At 39.4% G+C, this 21,167-nt stretch overlaps 1 protein-coding gene across 1 annotated transcript in view; it reads right to left on the reverse strand.

Moving 5' to 3' along the window:
• Window positions 1–7,346: 7,346 nt before the first annotated feature.
• TMEM71 (transmembrane protein 71) overlaps window positions 7,347–21,167 on the reverse strand; it is a 34,647-nt gene continuing 20,826 nt past the window's right edge. Inside the window, exons 7-10 of the mRNA XM_084751621.1 lie at window positions 20,662–20,737; window positions 13,334–13,395; window positions 13,176–13,236; window positions 7,347–8,900 (exon numbers count right to left, since the gene is read on the reverse strand). Of these exons, the coding sequence (XP_084607747.1) occupies window positions 8,885–8,900; window positions 13,176–13,236; window positions 13,334–13,395; window positions 20,662–20,737 (215 nt within the window). The 3' untranslated portion in view covers window positions 7,347–8,884. The remainder of the gene's footprint in view (window positions 8,901–13,175; window positions 13,237–13,333; window positions 13,396–20,661; window positions 20,738–21,167) is intronic.

Consider the following 21,167-nt stretch of genomic DNA (forward strand, 5'->3'; position numbering starts at 1 on the left):
TTTCACATAGATATGCCTATAGGTCAACACAACCCCTCACTGAGATGCTCTTCCCCGTTTAGGTTATGTTGAGGATTAAAGCTAATCACACTGAGCATCATAGCATTTTTTGTCTTGTTCATATCCAATTTCATATGCTGAAGCCCTCATGCCAGTGTAATGATACTAACAGGTGGAGATTCAGGGTGGGTGGATCATGAAGGCGGCCTCCTGTGAATGGGCCTCCTGTGAAAGGTTAGTGGCTTTGTAGAAAGAGGAAGGGATAGTGTGTCTTTCTCCTCTACTGTGAGGATACAATGAGAAGATGGCCATTTGGAAACTAAGAAGAGTGTCCTCGCCAGACACTGACTCACCAGTGACTACAAATGAGACTTCTCAGACTTCAAATTTATGACAAATAAATTTTTTTATTAAAAGCATGCCATATGCCATTTTAGCTAGCATCCAGCACTAAGACCTCCAATGAGCAAGGCCTTCAGTGCGTCCCATCACCAGTGGCGATATTACATTCTTCTTGTTTTACATAATACTTTCTTTCCCTACAAGACACAAAGTTCTTGAAGACAGGTGTCAAGTCTTAAACTATATTCTTGCCTATCTCAGTTCTTGCAGTAGCATATTCTCAAAAATAACAGTAAGTCCTGGCTGAATTTTAGGAATTGAGTTACTCTCTCTACACATATTTCTGTACTTTACTTTCCTCTTGCCTTTGGAATCTTCATGAGATTTAAACTGTACAAAGATTGGAGGCTAGAGGCATGCTTTCTGAGAAAAAAAATCCTTATATGAAACAAATTCTGCATAGCATCACCTTTGAAAGATGATAAGAACTATTTGTTTTGAATATCAGCAAAGAAAATGAAGCATTCATTCTTCTACCCAATAAAAATCTAACCACAATGGATACCAGGTTACCAGAGAGCGGGTGTCACAGGGCACATCTGAACAAACAAATGAAGGCACAGCTGAGCTGGAATGTCATTTTTACCCTCTAATGAATGAATGAATGTAAGGTTTTATTTAGTGAGAAGAAATGGCTGATGACAATATATATATATATACTCTCAATATCTTCTCTCAGTGAAGAACGTAGAAAAACTTGAGGTAGTTGTGCCCCCAAACCTCAAATTTTAAAAGCTGAAGCCTCAACAATCAACTATTAGCAGGAATTCAGAAGACTGCAGCGGGGAAAGTTCTGCATGCAAGACAGATCTACTTTCTCCAATGAAGAAAATTCATTGGTTACAACGGGTGGAAGCTGAAGGAAGTATGTGTGCAGTAGAAACCCAGAGAGGAATAAAATAAGCAAAGAAAGCCATGCTCCAGCATACTATTTAGACTGTACATTAGCTATAAAAGTACAAAGCAAGCACTAGATGACTCATAAAAGTCAGGACACTGGCAAGAGTGTAGTTGAGGGCAGCTGGAGGTCTGCTAATACTGTCAGCGAGAGATCTTATCTCTTTTCATGTTTGATACTTAACAGGCCATTTGTCTTTAAGAATTTACCAATGTATTACTTCTGTCCTACCCACACTTCTTCCTCTCCAGGACTTTTACCCAAGGACTGCCTGGAACCTGATCCCTGGAGCCATTTTTTTTTTTTTTATTTCTGGCAGAAGCCAAGACTCACCCATGTCATCAGGCCTCTCCATGAGTAAAGAAACCAAACCAAGATGAATACTTAGAGCTCTCCACTGCAATAGCCATTGCCCCTGCACTGAGCATCAGAGCCAGACGTGGCTTGTCTGCTCCATGACTTGTGTTAGAGGCGGAGATTCCCTCCACAGTCATCATGCGTGCTGCCAAATGTCACATCTACCACCAATGCCATGCCATTTATGAGCATTGCTAGCTGTCTCCAACAGGCAGTGGGAACCACCCCTTGTGGGTGAAGATGGGCATGATGACAGCTTCCTCAAGGGCAATTACATTCAGCTTGGGGCTGGTGAGCTGGAAACAATAGGAATGAGAGATGACTGCTCTCTATTAGTCGTGTCTTTAGACACTCCTCAGTTCCCTTTATGATTGACAGTTTAAAGATAGTGATGCCTCAAGCGTGAAGGATAGAAATGCCTAGTACTTAAAAGGTTGAGGAGTTGTCTATTTTCTGATACTATCCACCAAAGTGACAAGGCCCTCATTTCCCAATAACTCCTACTGGCTCCCTGCTGTCCAAGCATAAAGCATGACAGTATATGGATGTGGATAAAAGGCCCCTGTGGTCAAGGCTCCGTGTCTTTTGTTAGTCTCCCTCCTCCCTATTTCACTAAGTGGCTACCATGTGTGTTTCTCTCCCTGTGTTGCTGTGTCCTTCCTCATGATGACAACAGCCTTGACACACAGGACCCTGGAGTTCACATGTGCCCCAGCTGGACAAGACTGTGACAAGTTTCTTACAAATATAATTCTTATTAGTAAAACATGTGACTCTAGTTACAATAATGAAAAAGTAAAAAATTATGTATTTTAGCTCATTTTCTATATTTCTCGTATTTTAACAAACAATATTTAAAATAATGGCTTTCTGACTAGTATTTCAGGGAGTAAGAAGAAACTACATGAATATGACATCGCACAATAGCAGGGACCGGATTTGTCTGCTTTAGTGTCACCTTACCAGGAGCTTGACTCTTGCCCTATAGGTTGGGTTACACAGATAATCAATGAATAAATGAAACTCTAGAATCACTACACACACAGGCCATCCTCTGATGCAAACTTCAACAAAGTTGCAAATACTCAGGAAACAGACTCCAGATCATTGGGCATCGGCTATGTATGTAATCGTGTAATCGTGATTGGCAACTTGTTCAGACTGATTATCTACTAAGAGGCAGATCTGTGAAAACACTTCCAGGGGGGATTAACTAAGAGCATAGAATCTTCCCCCAGTGGGCATAGCATCTTCCAGTGGTATCCCAGATATAGAGGTCAGGTCCAAGGAAACAGCAGTGATGCTTACCTGCCTGCTTTCATTTCTTCCCAGTAAATATATCTACCCATTGTTGTGTCTGCTGCTGCCACACTTCGCTGCCACAAGACTCCAGCAACTTCTGGTTCCTGCATGTGCTGAAGCCTGGTAGATCACCAAGAATTCTACAGGTCCTCAGCACCACATTGGTGCTACTAAGATTAATGTTCCCAAATAAACAGCAGGAGAGGATGACTCAATGCTGCTTCCAAGTGTTAGTAAACAGGCAGTGATACAGATACCCCTAAAGGCCCTGATGACCACGGGAAAACAGGCAACACCAAAGCCACCCCGGAAGCATGTGATCGGAAACAGGTCATCGCCAACAGGAAGGATTTAGGTCCCCTAAGCCATGTGCACCCTCTGAGCATGCATGCGCATTTTCTACTCATGCACTAGGTTGGCCTATGAAGGGAATTACTCCTATGCCCTGGCCCCCTTCTTCCCTTATGTATCTCCAGAAACTGCCTCTGTATTCCCTTTCCCCTAATAAACCTCTTGAGTGGATCTGCCACATGGCGTGATTTTGTATTTCACTGTCCAGCCCTACTGCATACATCCTAATGCCAAGTCTCTCCAAAACCTGTGTCACTTCTGCTTTAAGTTGTTCCTCTTTACAAAGAATTATATGTGAATAAACTATTGTGGTCTCCTCCCTTCACCCAAACATCATTGGCCACCGACCCACAACCCACCAGGACGAAGGGAGCCAAAGTGACAAACAGTGTTCCGTCAGCTGTGAGTACACAACAGACAAAACTTCCAGGAGTCAGCTTCAGAGAGGGGGCTCATTTTATTGTTTTAGGGGTATAGTACATCAAGGCTTTTATGGTTATAGGCAGGAAGCAGTAGTGCCTAATTATCATTAGCATAGGGAGAAAGAGTGGAACTCCTGAGCTAAGTTACACAGCACTTGCAGGAAGCTCCGTGAGGGGTCATCCTCCAAGCAAGGTCAACCATCTGTGCCTAGAGATGCTCTCTGGATAAGATCAGGCAGAGAAGAGGAAGCTCCACTGAGAAAGCAAGTCCTCCATTTTGTACCAAGCTCCGAGAGCTATCCAGACATGGTGGACTGTGTGGCCTTAATATTGGAATCTTCCAACAAACTACAAAAAAAAAGATATTTTTCTCTGCTCCTCCACTTAAGATATCAAACACAGGAAGTGGGCCCCTTTGTAGGTTTCCATATGACTTGGTTATACATAGGGACTCACCATTGGTACCTGGTCATATTAAAGTTTTTAGTAACTGAAGGCAGAGCACAAGAGAATCACTTTAGTTACACTTAGCAGTTTACAAGAAAACGCTATCATAAGAATATAATTCATGGACAGATGAATCAATACGCAGAGCAAAGTCAATGAAGAACTGGATGGATTCTGTTGTTGTGTCTGATGCTCTCCTCCCCATTCATTGCATGTGGGTAATAGACAAGAATGTCTTCAAATGCCACACCTGACAGATTTTTGTGAAGGCTCCATCACATAGGTGTGGTTAGCGGTTATCCCATTCTCTGTCTCTATTTTCCTTCCCAGTACATGAAGGGGCTTAGAATTCCAGACTTCTAAGTACGTTCTGATCTTTCTAGTGGCTAGTCCCCCTCCTGAGGATGCTCAAGAGTTCACCAAGAACATCTTCTTTAGACCAGAAGATATATCTGCCTTCCAGGAAATCCCAATGGGCTCAGCAGCTCTATGTAAGATACTCCCATCACCCCCTGCTACCCTGAAAATTACTACCAGGACTTTAGTAGCTCTGTATCAAGAGACAGGCGGGGAGAGGGACCAAATGCATATTTCTTATTCTGTTACAAAAGTATAAATTTTTTTCTTACAGTTTCATATTTTGTAAGAACTTTAAGTAACAAGGTTGGAAATGGTTGATCAGTTTATATTCTCTTAGGAATTCCATATTTTGTACACCAGACTAATGATGCTGGTGCTGGAGACCATGAATCAGTACCAAGCTGGCTGCAAACCACAACACATACCCGATCTTGTTCTGTGTCTGAAAGGTGCCATATTTTTCCTCTATAAACATTAGTTGTAGCTTTGGGGCCAACTATATCAATTTTAGGAAGCCCAGTAAATCTTGATAAACAACAGGTGTTTCCTTAGTTAATTTAGCAATTATAAATGTCGTGCACCAACTCCAAAGCAAGAGTTATCTTGTGGCTCTTCTCCAGGAAATTTTGAGACAATGAACTTCATTGGAATAGTTGGAAAAACTCAACAAAGCATCACACCCTAACACCTTCAAGAGGACAGAAGAGCTAGACTATGAAGCAGAAGTCAATGGTAAGTGATGTGGAGCCTTACCCCAGAGTCTAGCACCTGTTGTTTGGAGAACATGTGCTTAGCATTTCCAGGCCCTTGCTAATAGTGGAAAAAGGAGAAACTATGGAGACAGAGCTGCCTAAAGCCCTGATGATCACATTATCTTAAAACCTCACATAGGACCATCTCCTGTACCCAGAAAGGATTTCCAATGGAGGGATTCGAACACCAACCCTGTCACAAATCCTTCTACTCATAATTTGTCCTGTCTACAAGATGTGCAGGGGTAAAGACGGAGCAGAAACTGAAGGATTGGCCCACCTTGAAACCCACACCATCAGAGAAAGAGCCCACCCCTGACACTAATAATGATATTCTGCTATACTTGCAGACAGGAGCCTAGCATAACTGTCATCTGAAAGGCTTCACCCAGCAACTGATTGAAACAAATGCAGAGACTCACAGCCAAACCTTAGGCGGAGCTTGGAATATCCTGTAGAAGAGGGGGAGGAATGACTGAAGAAGCCTGAGGGGGTCAAGAACACCACAAGAAAACCTACAGAATTAACTGACCTGGGCCATCAGCGGCCCACAGAAACTGAACTGCCAACCAGAGAGCATGCATGGGAGGGACCTAGGCCCTCTACACATACATAACAGTTGTGCAGCTTGGTCTTCATGTGGGACCTCTAACAGCAGGCCTGTCTTGAATCTGCTGCCTGCCTTTGGGTCCTTTTCCCCTAACTGGGCTGCCTTGTCTAGCCTCAGCTGGAGAAGATGTGCCTAGTCCTACTGCAACTTAATATGCCAAGACTAATTTATATTCATGGAAATTCTCCTTTTTTCTGAGGAGAGAGGAGAGGATGGGAGGGAGGAGAGGTGAGAGAGAAGGACTGGGAGGAGACAAGGGAGGGGAAGCTGCTATTGAGATGTAAAATTAACAAAAATAATAATTCCTCATTCATAACTACTTTTGAAGACCATTGGGGACAGAATAGTCCCATCAGGAAACACTATTATGAAAACACGCAGAAGAATTAAATCAAACCCTTATCTAATACTATATGACAAAATACTTTATCTAAATAACTACAGGCAGAAGCGATTAGTTGAGCTCATGGTTTTAAGAGTTTCAGCTTATGGCTACTTGAAAGCAAACATCATGATAGAGAGATAATGCTGACACATTGGTGCTTACTTCATGGCAGCTTGGAGAGGAGGGGACCAAGTCGCACCACACCTTTTAAGGGTATGTTTCCAGTGACAAGTTATCTTTCTAGGTCCACTTTCTAAAGTTCCTACCACTTCTCAACTATGTCACCAACTATGGACCAAGCCTTCAACCTGTGAGCCTGTGGGGGCATTCCAGTTCCAAACTACAACCTAGCACATATCATAATTGAGATGTGTTGAACTCCTAAATGTAAGCTCTGAAACCATGGAAAATAAGAGAAAAAGGCTTACTGATACTGACTTCAACATAGTTTTTTTGTTTTACTACTTTATAAAATCTCAGGCAACAAAAATAAAAAATAAACATGTGGGAGTATATTAAATAAAAAACTTATGCATAGCAAAATAGTAATCAACAAAGTGAAAAACACAAGCAGTGGGTTTGGAAAAATATTTGTATGCTACGTTATTTCATAAAATACATAGGACAGTCATATAGTTTAAAGTGAAAATACACAGCCAGTTTTGGAGATTCATGAATTCAAGGCCAGCCTGAGTTATGTAGTGTATTCGAGGCTACCTTTGGTCAGGAGAGTGAGAGATCCTGTCTCTAAAACCAAATACTAAATAAACAAATAAATAAGACAAAACACAAATAAACAAGTAAAAACAAATGAATAGAAATCCAAATAATCAAGGTCAATAGATGTGTGAAAAGGAATATGCATACAGGTAAATATAAGTTATATGCTACACACACTATATATGTAATGTGATGGTGAGTAGGGTTACTTATTAATATAATTCTACCCAACCAAAAAGGTACAGAAACAAAATGGCATTATATTAGCTACCTTTCTTATTGTTTTGACAAAACAACTGACAAAAATAACTTAAGAAAAGAAAGGTTTATTTGACTCAAAGTTTAAGGGGATACAGTCTATCATGACAGGAAGGCAGGAAGCAAACAGGAGCCTGAGTAACTGTCACATTGTGTCCACACTCGAGAAAAAGAGAGAGAGAGAGAGAGATGCTGGTGTTCAGCTCCCTTTCTCCCTCCCTCCTTTTTATTGAGTCCAAGACACAAGCCCATGGGGTGTTGGTACCCAAGTTCAGAGTAGGTCTTCTCTCTTCAGTTGAATCTCTCTAGAAGCCACCACATAGACATACTTAAAGATGCGTATCATGGGCGATGCTAAATACACTCAAGTTGGCAATAAGTATTAATTGTCACAGATAAAAAATGAGATCAATTTGATATTACCATAGTAAAGTATATAGTTTCTATACACAGACATTTTTCTCAGAAGGCTGTATCTGAAATTTCCTGGTGAGAGGTAAAAATATTGAGTGTCTCCTCAGCCAATTACATAGTTTTACCATTTTCATGTGTTTTAAAACACTAATATTTCCTTTATTCCATACTTAAGGAATTTTTATATATCATATTTTATTACAACTTGAATGAAAGATGATCAATACTCCCCAGAAATTAAAAAAAAACTCTTAGCAAAGAGAATTATTCAAGAGAAGAATTCTTATTCCAAGAAACGGCTCTCTCTTTCTCATTTTTCCATCAATGATAAGCTACTTACTCCCTTAGTCTGTTTCCCATTACTATCATAAAGAACTCAAGGCAGAATACTGAGTACTGAAAAAAGATTCCCTTGGCTCACAGTTCCAGATGTTCAAATGTATGGTGCCAGCATCTGCTTCATTCTAGTAGCGCTTTCATGGTAGATTGCATAACATCACATAGGGGATGTAGGAGAAAGCGATCATATAGCTGGACAGAAAGCCAGAGACAGACTGAGGTACTGAGGGCTTTTCCACTCTGAAGGAAGTTCTCCAGTGATCTAAGGGTATTCCACTGGCCCTGTTCCTTAAAGGTCCTATGACCTCTTACATGGACATTTGGAGACAAGCCGTAGCATCTATTTTCACCATCTAACACCAACGCATGTTTTCAAAAGCATACATTTTTTGTATTGTATTTACAAACTATGTCTACTTCCTATGCAGCATGTGTTAATTGTATATGCTTGTCGCATTGTTTGTTAAAGCAGGTCAGCAAGGCATAGCTGCATGCTGTGAGACAAGAGTTATTCACAGCCCAAGCCTCTCACAGAATTCCCTAATTAAAATTAATGTTTGAGATCCACTGCCTTAGAGATACAGGGAACATTACTCCAGGTGGTCTGCCCTCTGTTACTGTCCCCTGTCCCTTCCTTTTCAACTAATAATGCATGTGAAAGAAAGGAAAATTGATATTATTGTCATGAACCAATTACCATTACATGTGGAAATTGAGATTTTTAGAAAGAAATTAAATTGTCAAGTTCAACTTTTTCCTGAGTTATCCATTTTCTCATTCTGTTCCAGTAAAGTAGTTGATTTTTAAGAAGACTGCACATTACTGTTTCCAGATATTCAGATTGAAGACATTCATCACAGGTACTCCTCAAAGGCTGTCAAATCTAGATTGGAGAAAAGGGAAATAAATGAATAATTCATACACACACACACACACACACACACACATCATCTAACCATGCACAAACTAGCTTGAACAATCAGAACTAGGAAGAGTTCACAGTACATCAATTTCCTCCCTGGCAGTTTTCAGTGCACTTTTCTCCTAAGCTAGGCAGGCTTTCACCTTTAAAGCTCAACATGGAAGTTGGAATATTACCATTTTATAATATGTTTTCATTTGCATCATGTGAGGAGTACAGCCTAGAGCAGTGATTCTCAACCTTCTTAATGCTGTGAACCTCTCATACAGTTCCTCATGTTGTGGTAACCCAGCCATAAAATTGTTTTTGTTGCTTATTCATAACTTCAATTTGTCTACTATTACAAATCATAATGAAAATATCTGATATGCAGGATATCCAATATGCAACCTTCTTGAAAGCATTGCTCCATCCCCTAAAAGGGTCATGACCCAAAGTTCTAGAGTGTAACATGGTTGTAGTTTCCATATCTTAACTCCTCAAAGTTAATTAATTCATGTATCATTAACAGGAATTAAAAGTATCCATCTAACAGTAAAGAGCACACTTGGAGTCTGGTTACTTTTTAAATGTAACTTGACACAACTTACTCACTTGAGATAAGAGCCTCAGTTGAAGAATTATCTAGATCAGCATATCTGTAGAGCAATTTGCCTTAACTGTTCGTTGAGGTGAGAAGACCTAGTCCATTGTGACAGCACCATTCCCTAGGCAGGGGAGCCCTGACTATATAAAGAGTGGGGGAAAGCTAGCTAACAGGAGAAAATACACATTTGTTCTCTTTGCACTATGCTAGCTACAATGTGGCTAGTTGCTTGAGTTCCTGCCCTGATTTTTCCTTAGTGATAGACTGTAACCTAAAACCCTTTCTTTTCCTATTGCTTTTCAGCAAGACATTTTAATATAGCAGCATAAATGAAATTAGGACAGCATGCTACCTGTTTTGGTACTAGAGTGCCTGCTATAGGTATGTAGAGCATTCAGACTGATGCTTTAAAAATATCATTGGATGCATAGGATACCCATGATGACTTTCATGAACAAAGTTGAATGATGAATGACCCTCACAACTGTAGACTTTAATATTAAGGAGGAAGGCAGATGACAAGAAATTGATTTATGATGCAAAAGGAGATATGACTTGAGAGGACTGAAATGCCAAGGAGGAGGCATCTAATTAAAATCTATCCTTGCCTAGTACAAAATGAGTGTGGGAGGGCTGCAGTGTGGATGTCTGTTGAACTAAACTCAGTGACTTCCCCCTCCCCCACTTCCTTAGACCTTCATCATTGATTGTGTGAGGAGACAGATGAGTCATTCTTGACTCTTGATATTAATAACCACGTATATGTCTCATTATCTTTTAGATGCATCTATGTAAGAAGGAGAGAGTTGCAACGTCTTTAATACACAGGCACAGAACTCTTTGCTGCAGAAAGTCCTTCAAGCAGTGGACCATCTTTGGGCTGATGAATATGTATATAGCAGCTTTAGCTATTTTGAAGGCAATGGGGAGGATACAGTCCTTGTTTTCAAAGATCTTCAATATAAGAGAGTGTGTACATGAAAACTGGTAAGCAGGAAACAGAAAAAAAATGAAGAGACAATAAGAGAAGAAGAGGGAAGGGGAGAGGGAGGAGGTCAAAATATGTACATGAATCATCAAAGATGAGCTCTTTTCCCATAAGTGAGGTGTAGAGGAGAATGTCAGTGCAAGATCGACATTCAGTCTTGACGTATTTGCTTTTAGGAAAGAGCAGAGGAAGAGCTCAGAGCAGTGGGGAGGTGACTGAAAACCAGTTTGGGAAAGTAACAGTGACAGGTCAAATCACACAGTGCCTTTTACAGGAAGACTTGCCTTTCCACATCCTATACCTTTCCCAGTGTGGGGAAACTTCCTTTCTGGTGTTCACTTGGCTTAAAAAAGCCATACTTGCATTTATCATATAGAAAAAAACTTACCCTGCCTATTGCATGTATGTGATGCACTAAGCTCTGAAATATTAAGACTGGCCACATGCCTTGGTTTTGTGACCTTGGGACCCATAGTAGAGACTTATTTTTATGACTATTCAGATGAGCTGTACATGGTACAGAGCACAGTTACCAATAAAGTTTTGGTAGTTTAAGTTATGCCACAAATCAAGGGATAAAAGTTACAAGCAATCCGTTTTCCAAGATTATCATAGTAAAGGTCAAAGAATTACCCAAAGACATTGTAATAACTAAAGACCCTCGGGAAGCAGGAGTCAGAAGACCTAGAGTTGGAGGCAGAAGATTGCCTCCTCCTGACTTCAGAGCCTAGAGGCCCTACCCTCACCTGCCACTTTAGGAATTCTGCCAGAGCCACAGAACTTCTATATATGTTGACAATTCATTTTTCTGATTTTAATTTTCAAATAGGAGTAATTTATACATGTCTCATGATTTAACAAACCTTAACAATGTTTCCACTGCTGAAATTTGCATTCTAAAATAGCTCTTTAGGTGAAAATTGCTTTTTATTTGATTGTTTATTGTGGAGATGAAACTAAGGCTTTGTGCATTGTAAGCAAGCTCTATACAATTGGAATACACTCCAAGACACCTTCTTTCTCCCTTTTACTTTGGTCACTCTGACGTTCAAACCTGGGACCTTAAGCATGCTAGGAAATGCTGGGGTCATTTCTGTTAGCCTAGAACTGCCTGGTGTCATCTTGCCATTCAAATCTGAGCTGTCATGGAACATCACAGGATGATAGGGCAGAAAGAATATAAGAGTTGGAGGTGAAGAACAGCACTGAGAATCATGGTCTTTTAAACATGGTGCACCTCAGATGATGTGCTTGTGAACTCACTGAAGTTGTGGTTGACTGTGCAACATCTGTATGAGGAAGGGCTCATTAGCATCCTGTCGCAGGAGGGAGAAGGGCTCATGAAGCCACACCCTTCCCTGAGGGACTATTGACAATGAGTGATGGTTTAGGGGAAAGGTGTTACGTTCTTCTGTGGTTTAGTTACTGATAAGTTGCTCATGCTCTAGTAGATAACCTCCTACCTATGCTCATTTAAACTCAGTGGGTCACAGATGAAAAAAATATGTGAAAATAGAAGGGGAGTTAGCAAAAAAGGAGGATTTAGAAGAAGTAGAGGAGCTGAAATAAGGTAAGATTAGGTAAAAGTTCAATTATTATAAGATATATTTATTTTATATATAATTCACACATATGAAATTCATATCTATAAAACTGTCAAAAATAAATATTAATTCAAACTGGTTGATCCTTCCTGAAAAGATGTAGGTATGGCTGGAGAAGGCAAGCCTGGGAGTCTCCACTTAGATCTAAAATTGCTTAGACTATAGCTAGGAAGTAAATAGCTGTCATTGAGGAGTTTTAAACAAACGTAGCTAACTAGGGTTAAAGAACAGGGATTTTGGGGGTGACCCCAACAACCAATTGTCAAACTACTAGATTCAACAAATCTGAGTTGTATCAATGGCTGTCTTCAGAAACCTGAATGGCTAGAAATTATGGGAAATATCTCTCAAAATGCCAGCAAATCCATATTGCCTAGGGTTGTAGACAAAATACATCTCCACTCACTCAACTGTGATTTCAGAATCAGAAACAAGATGCCATAAATAAGGATGCAGAGAGTGCAAAGGTCAATAAACTGATTTGACTTGCAGATCCTGCTCTATGTCCAAGCCATTGCATCTGGTCTTAACCTCCACGGTGAAGGGAAGGTCATCAACCCAGACTGTTGTGCAATGAGACGGCATTCGGCAGTCTGCTTTAAATTCTGTAAGCATCTCTCAGACACTGAGTGCCCTGTGGAATCCTCATTAGGAGAGGTAGAGAGGGGAGAGAAATTGTAGTCCGTAACAGATCATTTCCCAGGCACTTTGCCAGGCATTTGGGAAGCTATACCACACACAAAAAAATCTTAATATGAAATTGTTTGAAAGTGAAATGCTATGAATCTATAATGGCACTTCTGAAAAGAATTGAGTAGGACACTGATTTTCCTATTTCCAATGTCTAGGGACCCTAAAATATAATTTTATTTATTTTGAGAATAAAGCATAATTCTATAACTGCCACTAGGTTTAGCAGTAAAAGAAAATATTCTTCGTATGCGGATGGGGACTGTTCCTCTATGTGGCCCTTACCATGTCTTACTTAGAAGAAACCTACAAATAGCAGATTCTGTCATCTTTGACCAGACAGTGATGATACTGGAGGTAATACTTACCTAACACAGGTGGTGGCTTTGAAATAGCTGGCAAGGTTGAGAAACAGTGATTTCACAATATCTTAGGTAGAAAAGAGAAATACATTTATCTTATTTAAATGACTATAATTTGAATAAATTCCAAAAATTAAAGCAGCAATCTGGGAGACGTTACTTACAAGCTATCGTGAACATCAGTGCACATGTAAAGATTCTGGCTAATTCTCCTCCCGCAAACCATCTGAAACAACAAGTTTGTGCAGTTTTAGCATATTATTAACCCTGCATTTCCAGCACATGTAGTGTTTTTTGGACTAAAAATAGACTCTTAATGTAAAGATTTACTATATAGCTGACAAATAAAAAAAGCGTGTATCAGCAAAAGGATAGGTAGATAGGACAAGGAAGGGTACCTGAAGTAGAAACACATGGATATGCCAAACAGATTTCTTTTAAAAATTTATTTTTCCTTTTAATTATATGCGAGTCTATATGTGGAGGGAGCAGAGTATATGCATGTGAGTGTAGTGCCCATGGAGGCAGAAGCCAGAGACAGTAGATCCCTCTGTAGCTGAAGGCTGTTACGTGCCACCTAATTTGGAGTCTGGGATCTGAATTTGGGGCCTCTGTGAGAGCTTTCATTCTTAACTGCTGAGCCTTCTCTCCAGCCCTGTAAATTGATTTCAAACAGAAATGTAAAAGTCGCTAAATGAAAAGAAAGTCCTGTCAACAAATGATCTTGAAACAATTGAACATTTGAATGCAGAAGAACAGAGTTTTTCTCACACAACGTTGAAGTTGAAGAGGCAGAGACCATGACTACATTATAAACCAGGAAGTTTACCTTCCAGAAAAAAAGGATAGATGAAACCTGCATGACCTTGTGTTTGGCAATGGATTGCTAAATACAGTATGAAGTGCAGAGTCTACAAAAGAAGAAATAAATGATTACATTTTCTGAGAATTAAAGAAAGTAAAAGATTTTCTCTGTGAAGGACAGTTTTAAGAGGATGAAAAGACAATGCAAAGCTGGGAGAAAATATCTGCAAATCATGAAACCACAAAAGGAATCCTATCTAGACTGTATGAGAACAACCAAACCTCAGCAATAAGGGGGCTGAATAGTAACAAAGTATAACGGCATGTATGTGTGAAAATGTCATAAGGAAACTTGTTACTTTGTACAATAATTTAAAAATAAACCCCAACAACCAGAAAACAGTAATTTTCAAAATGGGTGAAAATGATGAATATACATCACACATCACATCTCCACCAAGAAAATATGCATATGAAGATAAGTATTTAAAGCAATGTAAATCATCATTTGTCATTAGACAAAGCAAGCTAACATGCTGGCAATGACTATCCATTTATCACAATGGCTCAAACTTCTTTGCTGAACAATGATCAGATATTTGCCAGAACCATTGAGCACCTAAATGGTGCTAATAAAAAAAATCAGTATTTTATGAGAATATTTGCATCTATGTTCATAAGGGATATTGATCTATAATTTTCTTTCCTTTTTTTTATTGTTGAGTCTTTGTGTGGTTTGATATTGGGTTTTGTATAAAGAATTAGGAAATGTCCCTTATCATCTATTTTGTTGAATAATCTGAGGGCTATCAGCATTTGTTTTCTTTGAAGGTCTGGCAGAGTTTTGCACTGAATCCATCTGGTCTTGGACTTATTTTGGTTTGGAGATCTTAATTACTGCTTTTATTTAACTATGGGTTAGAGGTCTGTTTAAATTGTTTTTCATCTTGATACAACTTTTATTGGTCAGATATATCAACAAACTTACAGAGGCAGAGGCAGGCAGATCTCTGTGAGTTTATGGGTAGCCTGGTCTGCAAAGCAAGCTCAGGATAGTCAAGGCTACACATAGAAACGCTGTCTTGAAAAATCAAAAACAAAAAACAAAAACAAAAACAAAAACAAAACAACAACAACAACAAAAACAAAAAAGAAAACTACGCCCTTATGATTCTCTGAATTTCCTCACTATCTGTTGTAATGTCTCCTCTTTTTATCTATAATTTTGTTAACTTAGATTTTCTTTCTCCGTCTTTTGGTTAATTTGGCTAAAAATGTATCAATCATACTGATTTTCTCAAAGAACCAATTCTTTGATTCATTGATTTTTTGTATTTTTGTTGTTGTTTCTACTTCATTGATTTCAGCCCTGAGTTTGATTATTTATTCTCATCTTCTCTTTTGGAGTATTATTCTTTTCTAGCTTTCAGGTATGTTGTTAAGTTATTAATATGAGATCACTACTATTTTATGTAGGATCTTAGTATTGAGAACTTGCCTCTTAAACCAGCCTTCATTGCATCACATGGGTTTACATGTGTTGTTTCTTCATTTTCATTCAATTATGAAAAGTTTTTAATTTCACTCTAGATGCCTATCTTGACCAAGGTTTTATTCAAAGGCTCAAATGTAGTGTTCAGCTTCCATGAGTTCGTATGCTTTCTGCTGAATCTATTGTTGTTGATAACTAGCACTAATCAGTGTTGGTCAGACAGAATATAGGGTGTTATTTCAATGTTTCAAAATATCATTGGAGACCTGTTTTGTATACCAATATGTTGTTAGCTTTGGAGAAAATCCCATGAGCAGCTGAGACGACTTTTTGTTCTTCAGGGTTTGGGTGGAATGTTCTGTAGGTGTTGGGTCCATTTGACTTATGACATTACTTAACTGAAGCATTTACCTGTTGAGTTTTGTCAGGGTGGCCTGTTTATTGGGGAGACTGGAGTATTGCAGTTACCACTATCACTGTATTAAGGTAAAAAAAAAATCCATCAGGATGTTGGAGACCTCCAGGATAAGATGCAGAAAAAGATTGCTGTATTTAGCATAAATGAAATTCAGATTTCCTTCCATAGGAAGGAAAGAGCCACCAATCTAAATAAGCTCAGGAAATGGAGCTTCAGCTGGAAATGTAAGACCAGAGATGGAGGGAATTAAACATAACCATTGTGTTTGCATCAGTAAGGTTCCCTCTCATGGGGGAGTGAGTTATTAATTCCACAAGCTCTGCACACATACAATAGCAATGAATCAATTCAGTGGGAAGCAGTGGGAACTCAGTCTTACCACTGCTAGAGCAGAAGCCTAAGGGTAACTAAGGTGACAGGGACACCTGGAATTTGTCATGTGGCACTGGAATAGGGTGTGTATAGATAAATAATTTCCACATGTGTGTACACCAAGCTTATGCACAAATGTTCCTCGTTTCTGTCTACAGATGGCCTAGAAACCAGCACATCCCAATGCCAATGAGTAAGTATACTTGGCACCTAGATCTCATAATGTTCTACAATAAAGAATTTTGGGAATTTCAGAGAAATGACTGAAGCTAGGGCAGGAAAAATACAAGATGAGTCTGAGTTAATTGTTTTTATAAAGAACAATTGAAATACTAAGAAACAATGATTCAGAATATATTTTGTGGAAGAAATAAGATTTACTGATCAGGGAATTGGGATAATAGCATTAGAGAAACAGAAAACTAAAGTGACTAAACGCTTTTGGTTGAGCTGACCATGTGAATGTCAACCCTACAAACAAACATTATTTTATCAATTCAAAGGAACATGTATACTCTTTCAAATCAGAAGACAATTAACAAATGATGGTGACTTAACTGTAGTTGTCATTTACATGGTGGTGCATTGTCATTTGACTATGTCTTCATATGTTTATTCCTAGTTGCTATACTGTCATGGTTTCAAGTGAACTGTGTAAATTGTTGGCGTTATACATGTCATTTGACTTTAACTACTGTTAAATGGCTTTTTATAAGAAAAAACACATGTGATATTACACATCTAATTCTAGCACTTGGGAGATAGAGTCAAGAGAAGTAGGAGTACACGGTCAGCCTGCTACATGGAGAATTAGAGAACAGCCCAGAAGAAGGAGAATATCAAACTACCCACAAAAGCTTTGACCCTAAATCTACCCTGCCTACAAGATGTGTAGGGATAAAGATAGAGCAGAGACTGAGGGAATGCCCAGCTAATGTCTAGTCCAACCTGAGACCCACCCCACAGGAGAGAGCCAACCCCTGACACTGTAAATGATACTCAACTATACTTGAAGATGGGAGCCTAGCATAGTTGTCCTCTGAGATGCTTCACCCAGCAGTGGATCAAAACAGATGCTGAGACTCACACGCAAACATTAGGCAGAGAGTGGGGAGCCTTATGGAAGACTGAGGGGAAGGATTGCAGGACCCAAAGGGGACCGGTACTCCACAAGAGGAACAATAGAGTCAACTAACCTGAGCCTAGGGAAGCAAATGGAAACTGATACATCAAGGACCATGCGTGGATTGGACGTAGGTCCTCTTCGCATATGTAGCTAATGGACAGCTTAGTCTTCATGTAGGTTTTCTAGTAAAGTGAGAAGGGGCTGTCTCTGACATGGACTCATTTGCCTGCTTTTTGATCATTTCCCTCTGGTAGGGCTGCCTTGCCAGGCTACAGGAGAAAAGGATGCACTCAACACTGGTGCAGCTTAATGTGCTGGAGTGGGTTGGTGTGACTTCCCCTTTTCTGAGGAGTAGAGGATAAGGGAAGAAGGCGATAAGGAGATAAGGGGAAAAGAGAGGGAAAATGGGACTGATAGGAGAGGAGGGAGGGAGCTATGAATGGGATGGAAAGTAAATATATACATATGTAGATATATACCCTGTTTCAAAAAAAACAAAGAAAAAGAAAGACACACACACACACACACACACACACACACACACACACACACACACACCCCTCTCAGTAAATATAGAGTATATAAAAAGCCCATAGGAGCCAGTCTTCAAGGTTGCAAGAATGGTGAAATGTGAAGTTTGAGGAAGTAAAATAAATAAAAAGCATAGTGTTGAATTATAATCCCAGAGTACAGAGTAAAATTCTGTGAGGTAGGGAGAGGAAAAAAGAGGGTTATGGGATGAATATGGTCAGAATGTGTTATCTATGTGTATGAAATTGTTGAAGAATAAATGCATTAAAGCTCATTTTAAAAATCCTTGAGTATATATGGATATGAGTAAATGTTTAAATTTGGATTTTTCAGTTTTTCCCTAACGCATCCTTTCTATCCCAGAATCTCATCCAGGAAACACATTCTGCTTAGTTAGTCATTATGTCTCCTTAGGCTCCTCTGGAATGGCAGGCAGCATGGTCCTTGATGAACTTACTGGCTTTGAAGATGCCTTCTTGTGTGCCAAATGTCCTTCATTGGGTTTTCTCGGCTAGACTGGGGTTTGGAAGACATGCAGGTAATGTGCCAATCTTCCTGGGTCTTGCCAAGGGCACACCACAATAATGAGTCATTTCATTGACGTTGACCTGGCTCACCAGAGGTGGTGCCAGCCAACTCTTTCCACTCTACTGTACAGACACCATTCTCCTTGGTTCCTTAATCTATTCTTTGGAAACCAGTTTCTAGACACAGCTCACACAAAAGGGATATGGAGGTAAGCTTTACTGCTCAGGACTGTATATATCTACATCTGTTAAACCTAGAGGTTACACTGAAAACCCTGTTAAATGTGAGGTGGGGCTTCCTGGCCAACTTGCAAGTCTGGAACACACTAACTTAAAGGAATGCTGACTGTGACTGCTCCGCATAGTTTCTTCCAGCCTTTATTGTAGTAACGCACATTATCAGTTTCCAATTTGGGGTATGTAATGAAGACTGTTACAACCTATTTTTAGCCAGAGAGCCTCCTCCTTTTGTTCTTTTAGTCCCATTGTGATCTAAAATGTTTCTTAAACCTCATAATTAAGTGGGAGGCCTGTTTTTAAAATACCAACTCTCACTTGGCCTAAAATCATACTTAACTGAGGGAATCTAGGAGTTGATATTAGGGGAAAAAAATCAACCTTCCCAAGCAATATGGAGCATTTGATCCTCATGACGCAGGGGTTGAGATTGAGTAGCACTTTTCCACCAGAGTCCAAATACTGAGGACCATAGGGCTTCACTGTTTATTTTTATTTTATCCACCCATTCAAAACTATCAATAAACTCTTGTAATTGAGGATACAGAAGTGAGGGTAATGCATTGATGCGAGTTCTGGATTGCTCCATAATCTTTAAGAAATATTTTAAGAAAAACTGTGTGTGTGTGGGTGTGTGTGTATGTGTGGGTGTGTGCGCGCGCGCGCGTGTGTGTACATTTGCACATGTATGCAACAGGACAACTTTAAGAAGTTGTTTTTTTTCTTTCCAATGTGAGTTGTAAGCATTTAACTCAAGACACCAAGCTTGTACTGAAAACACGTTTGCTTGCTAAGGCATGCCATTACCAGATTGCTCACATTCTTCTGTTGAGAACTAGATGATTAATATTTAGATGGCTGAAAATATAGTAATGAATCAGGGGTAGAAAGTGCTCTGAGGTAAAGGAAAGCAAGGCATATGTGTAATGAACAGAGTTGTAGTGTCTACATATACTTGCCAGGGAAGTTCCCTCTAATATAGAATTTGACAAGGTTCAACAATGAAGTAAGGTCATGTGTTACTAGTTTAGTGAAATAGACTTATACCGGGCAGAGGGCACAAAGACTCTGAGACATGAACAGGTTTTGCACTGATAGGACTTGAACATTTTCCTAGAATTTTTGGAAAAGATAGACCAAGAAGGCATGGCAAGAACATGAAGGTCGGGAAGTAGATGTTAACATACCTATAGTCAGGACTGAGTGTTGTGTATCATCAGTTGTTACGTGAAAGTTGACAGGGTAAATTAGAGTCACTTTTATCAACCCCAGCAAAAATAAAGCTAGAGCGATATGAACAAAGGGCCTTTACACATGATTATCTGACAGTAGCTATTCCAAAAGACCCTGCCTAGTTTACTACAACCTTATATACAAAGTACTTCTATGGGGACATCGGCCTTTCCACCTCAATATAACATCATTCTTAATGTCAATCGTAGCAGCCAAGACTGTTGTTTCAAAATAATACCATCCTTTTTGTTACTCCTTTTATAAATCTCACATTTTTTCAACATGTTAACCCACTCTTGGTGGCCTATGTTTTCCTATGTACAACTCTGTTGACTCCAAATAAGTATTTTTATCCTTTAGACTCTTAAGTTCAGAGAATATCTTTTTGATTCTTCTGTATTTTAGGGTACAAACTGAAATGGAAGGAGTGGGAGACTTGGGGGGGGCGCTTCAAGTGCTATGGAATGTACTGGAATAGAAACTTAGATTATAACTATCCTTGCCATCACTGTTAAACTAAAGATATCACATGCTAAAATCAATTTCTAAGCAATGGACACTGGCTTCTGTATGTACTGTAGAGGATACAGGAGGTATGGGAAGAAAAAAGGGCAACATCATAGCCAGGAAATGAACAAATCTTAGCTATAGAGCTACCTAAAACGTTTTGTGGAAGGAGGCAAGGAAAGCGCTCATTAATTACAGCTCCTGTGGATTATGAAATGTTATTGTAGGAGAGAAACTAGAGTTACCTTGCACATGCAGAAATGATTAAGCACACTGCAAGAAGGATTGCCTGAAAAGAGACCTTGTGCATCAAAGCAGCTCCTGTAGGAAAAAGCAAATCTATCATAAATCATTACTGATTAAATAACCATAGAAAACAAATTCATTCTAAAGCTGCTTCATAGTTTTCAAATGCACGTTAATTTACACAGTTAACCATCAATAACAAGATAAAATCATGTCAAGTGTGGATAGAACAATGGCTCAATGGTTAAGAGCATGGTCAGTAAGTACATGGTAGCTCACGATAGTACCAGGTAATCCAGTGTCCTCTTCTGTCCTCCATGGGACCCTGAACACACATAGTACATATAAACTCATTGCAGACATGCACACATATGCATACATTTATTTGAAAACTCATTTCACATTATATGGGTTGATTGGTTAGAAAATTCCACAATCAGTGAACAAAATTTCCTCTCTCACAGCAAAACAAGAGACTATGCAACTCAAAATATTTCATATTTTC

This window comes from Acomys minous (assembly GCF_964271855.1).
Source record: "Acomys minous genome assembly, chromosome: 12".
Taxonomy (NCBI): domain Eukaryota; kingdom Metazoa; phylum Chordata; class Mammalia; order Rodentia; family Muridae; genus Acomys; species Acomys minous.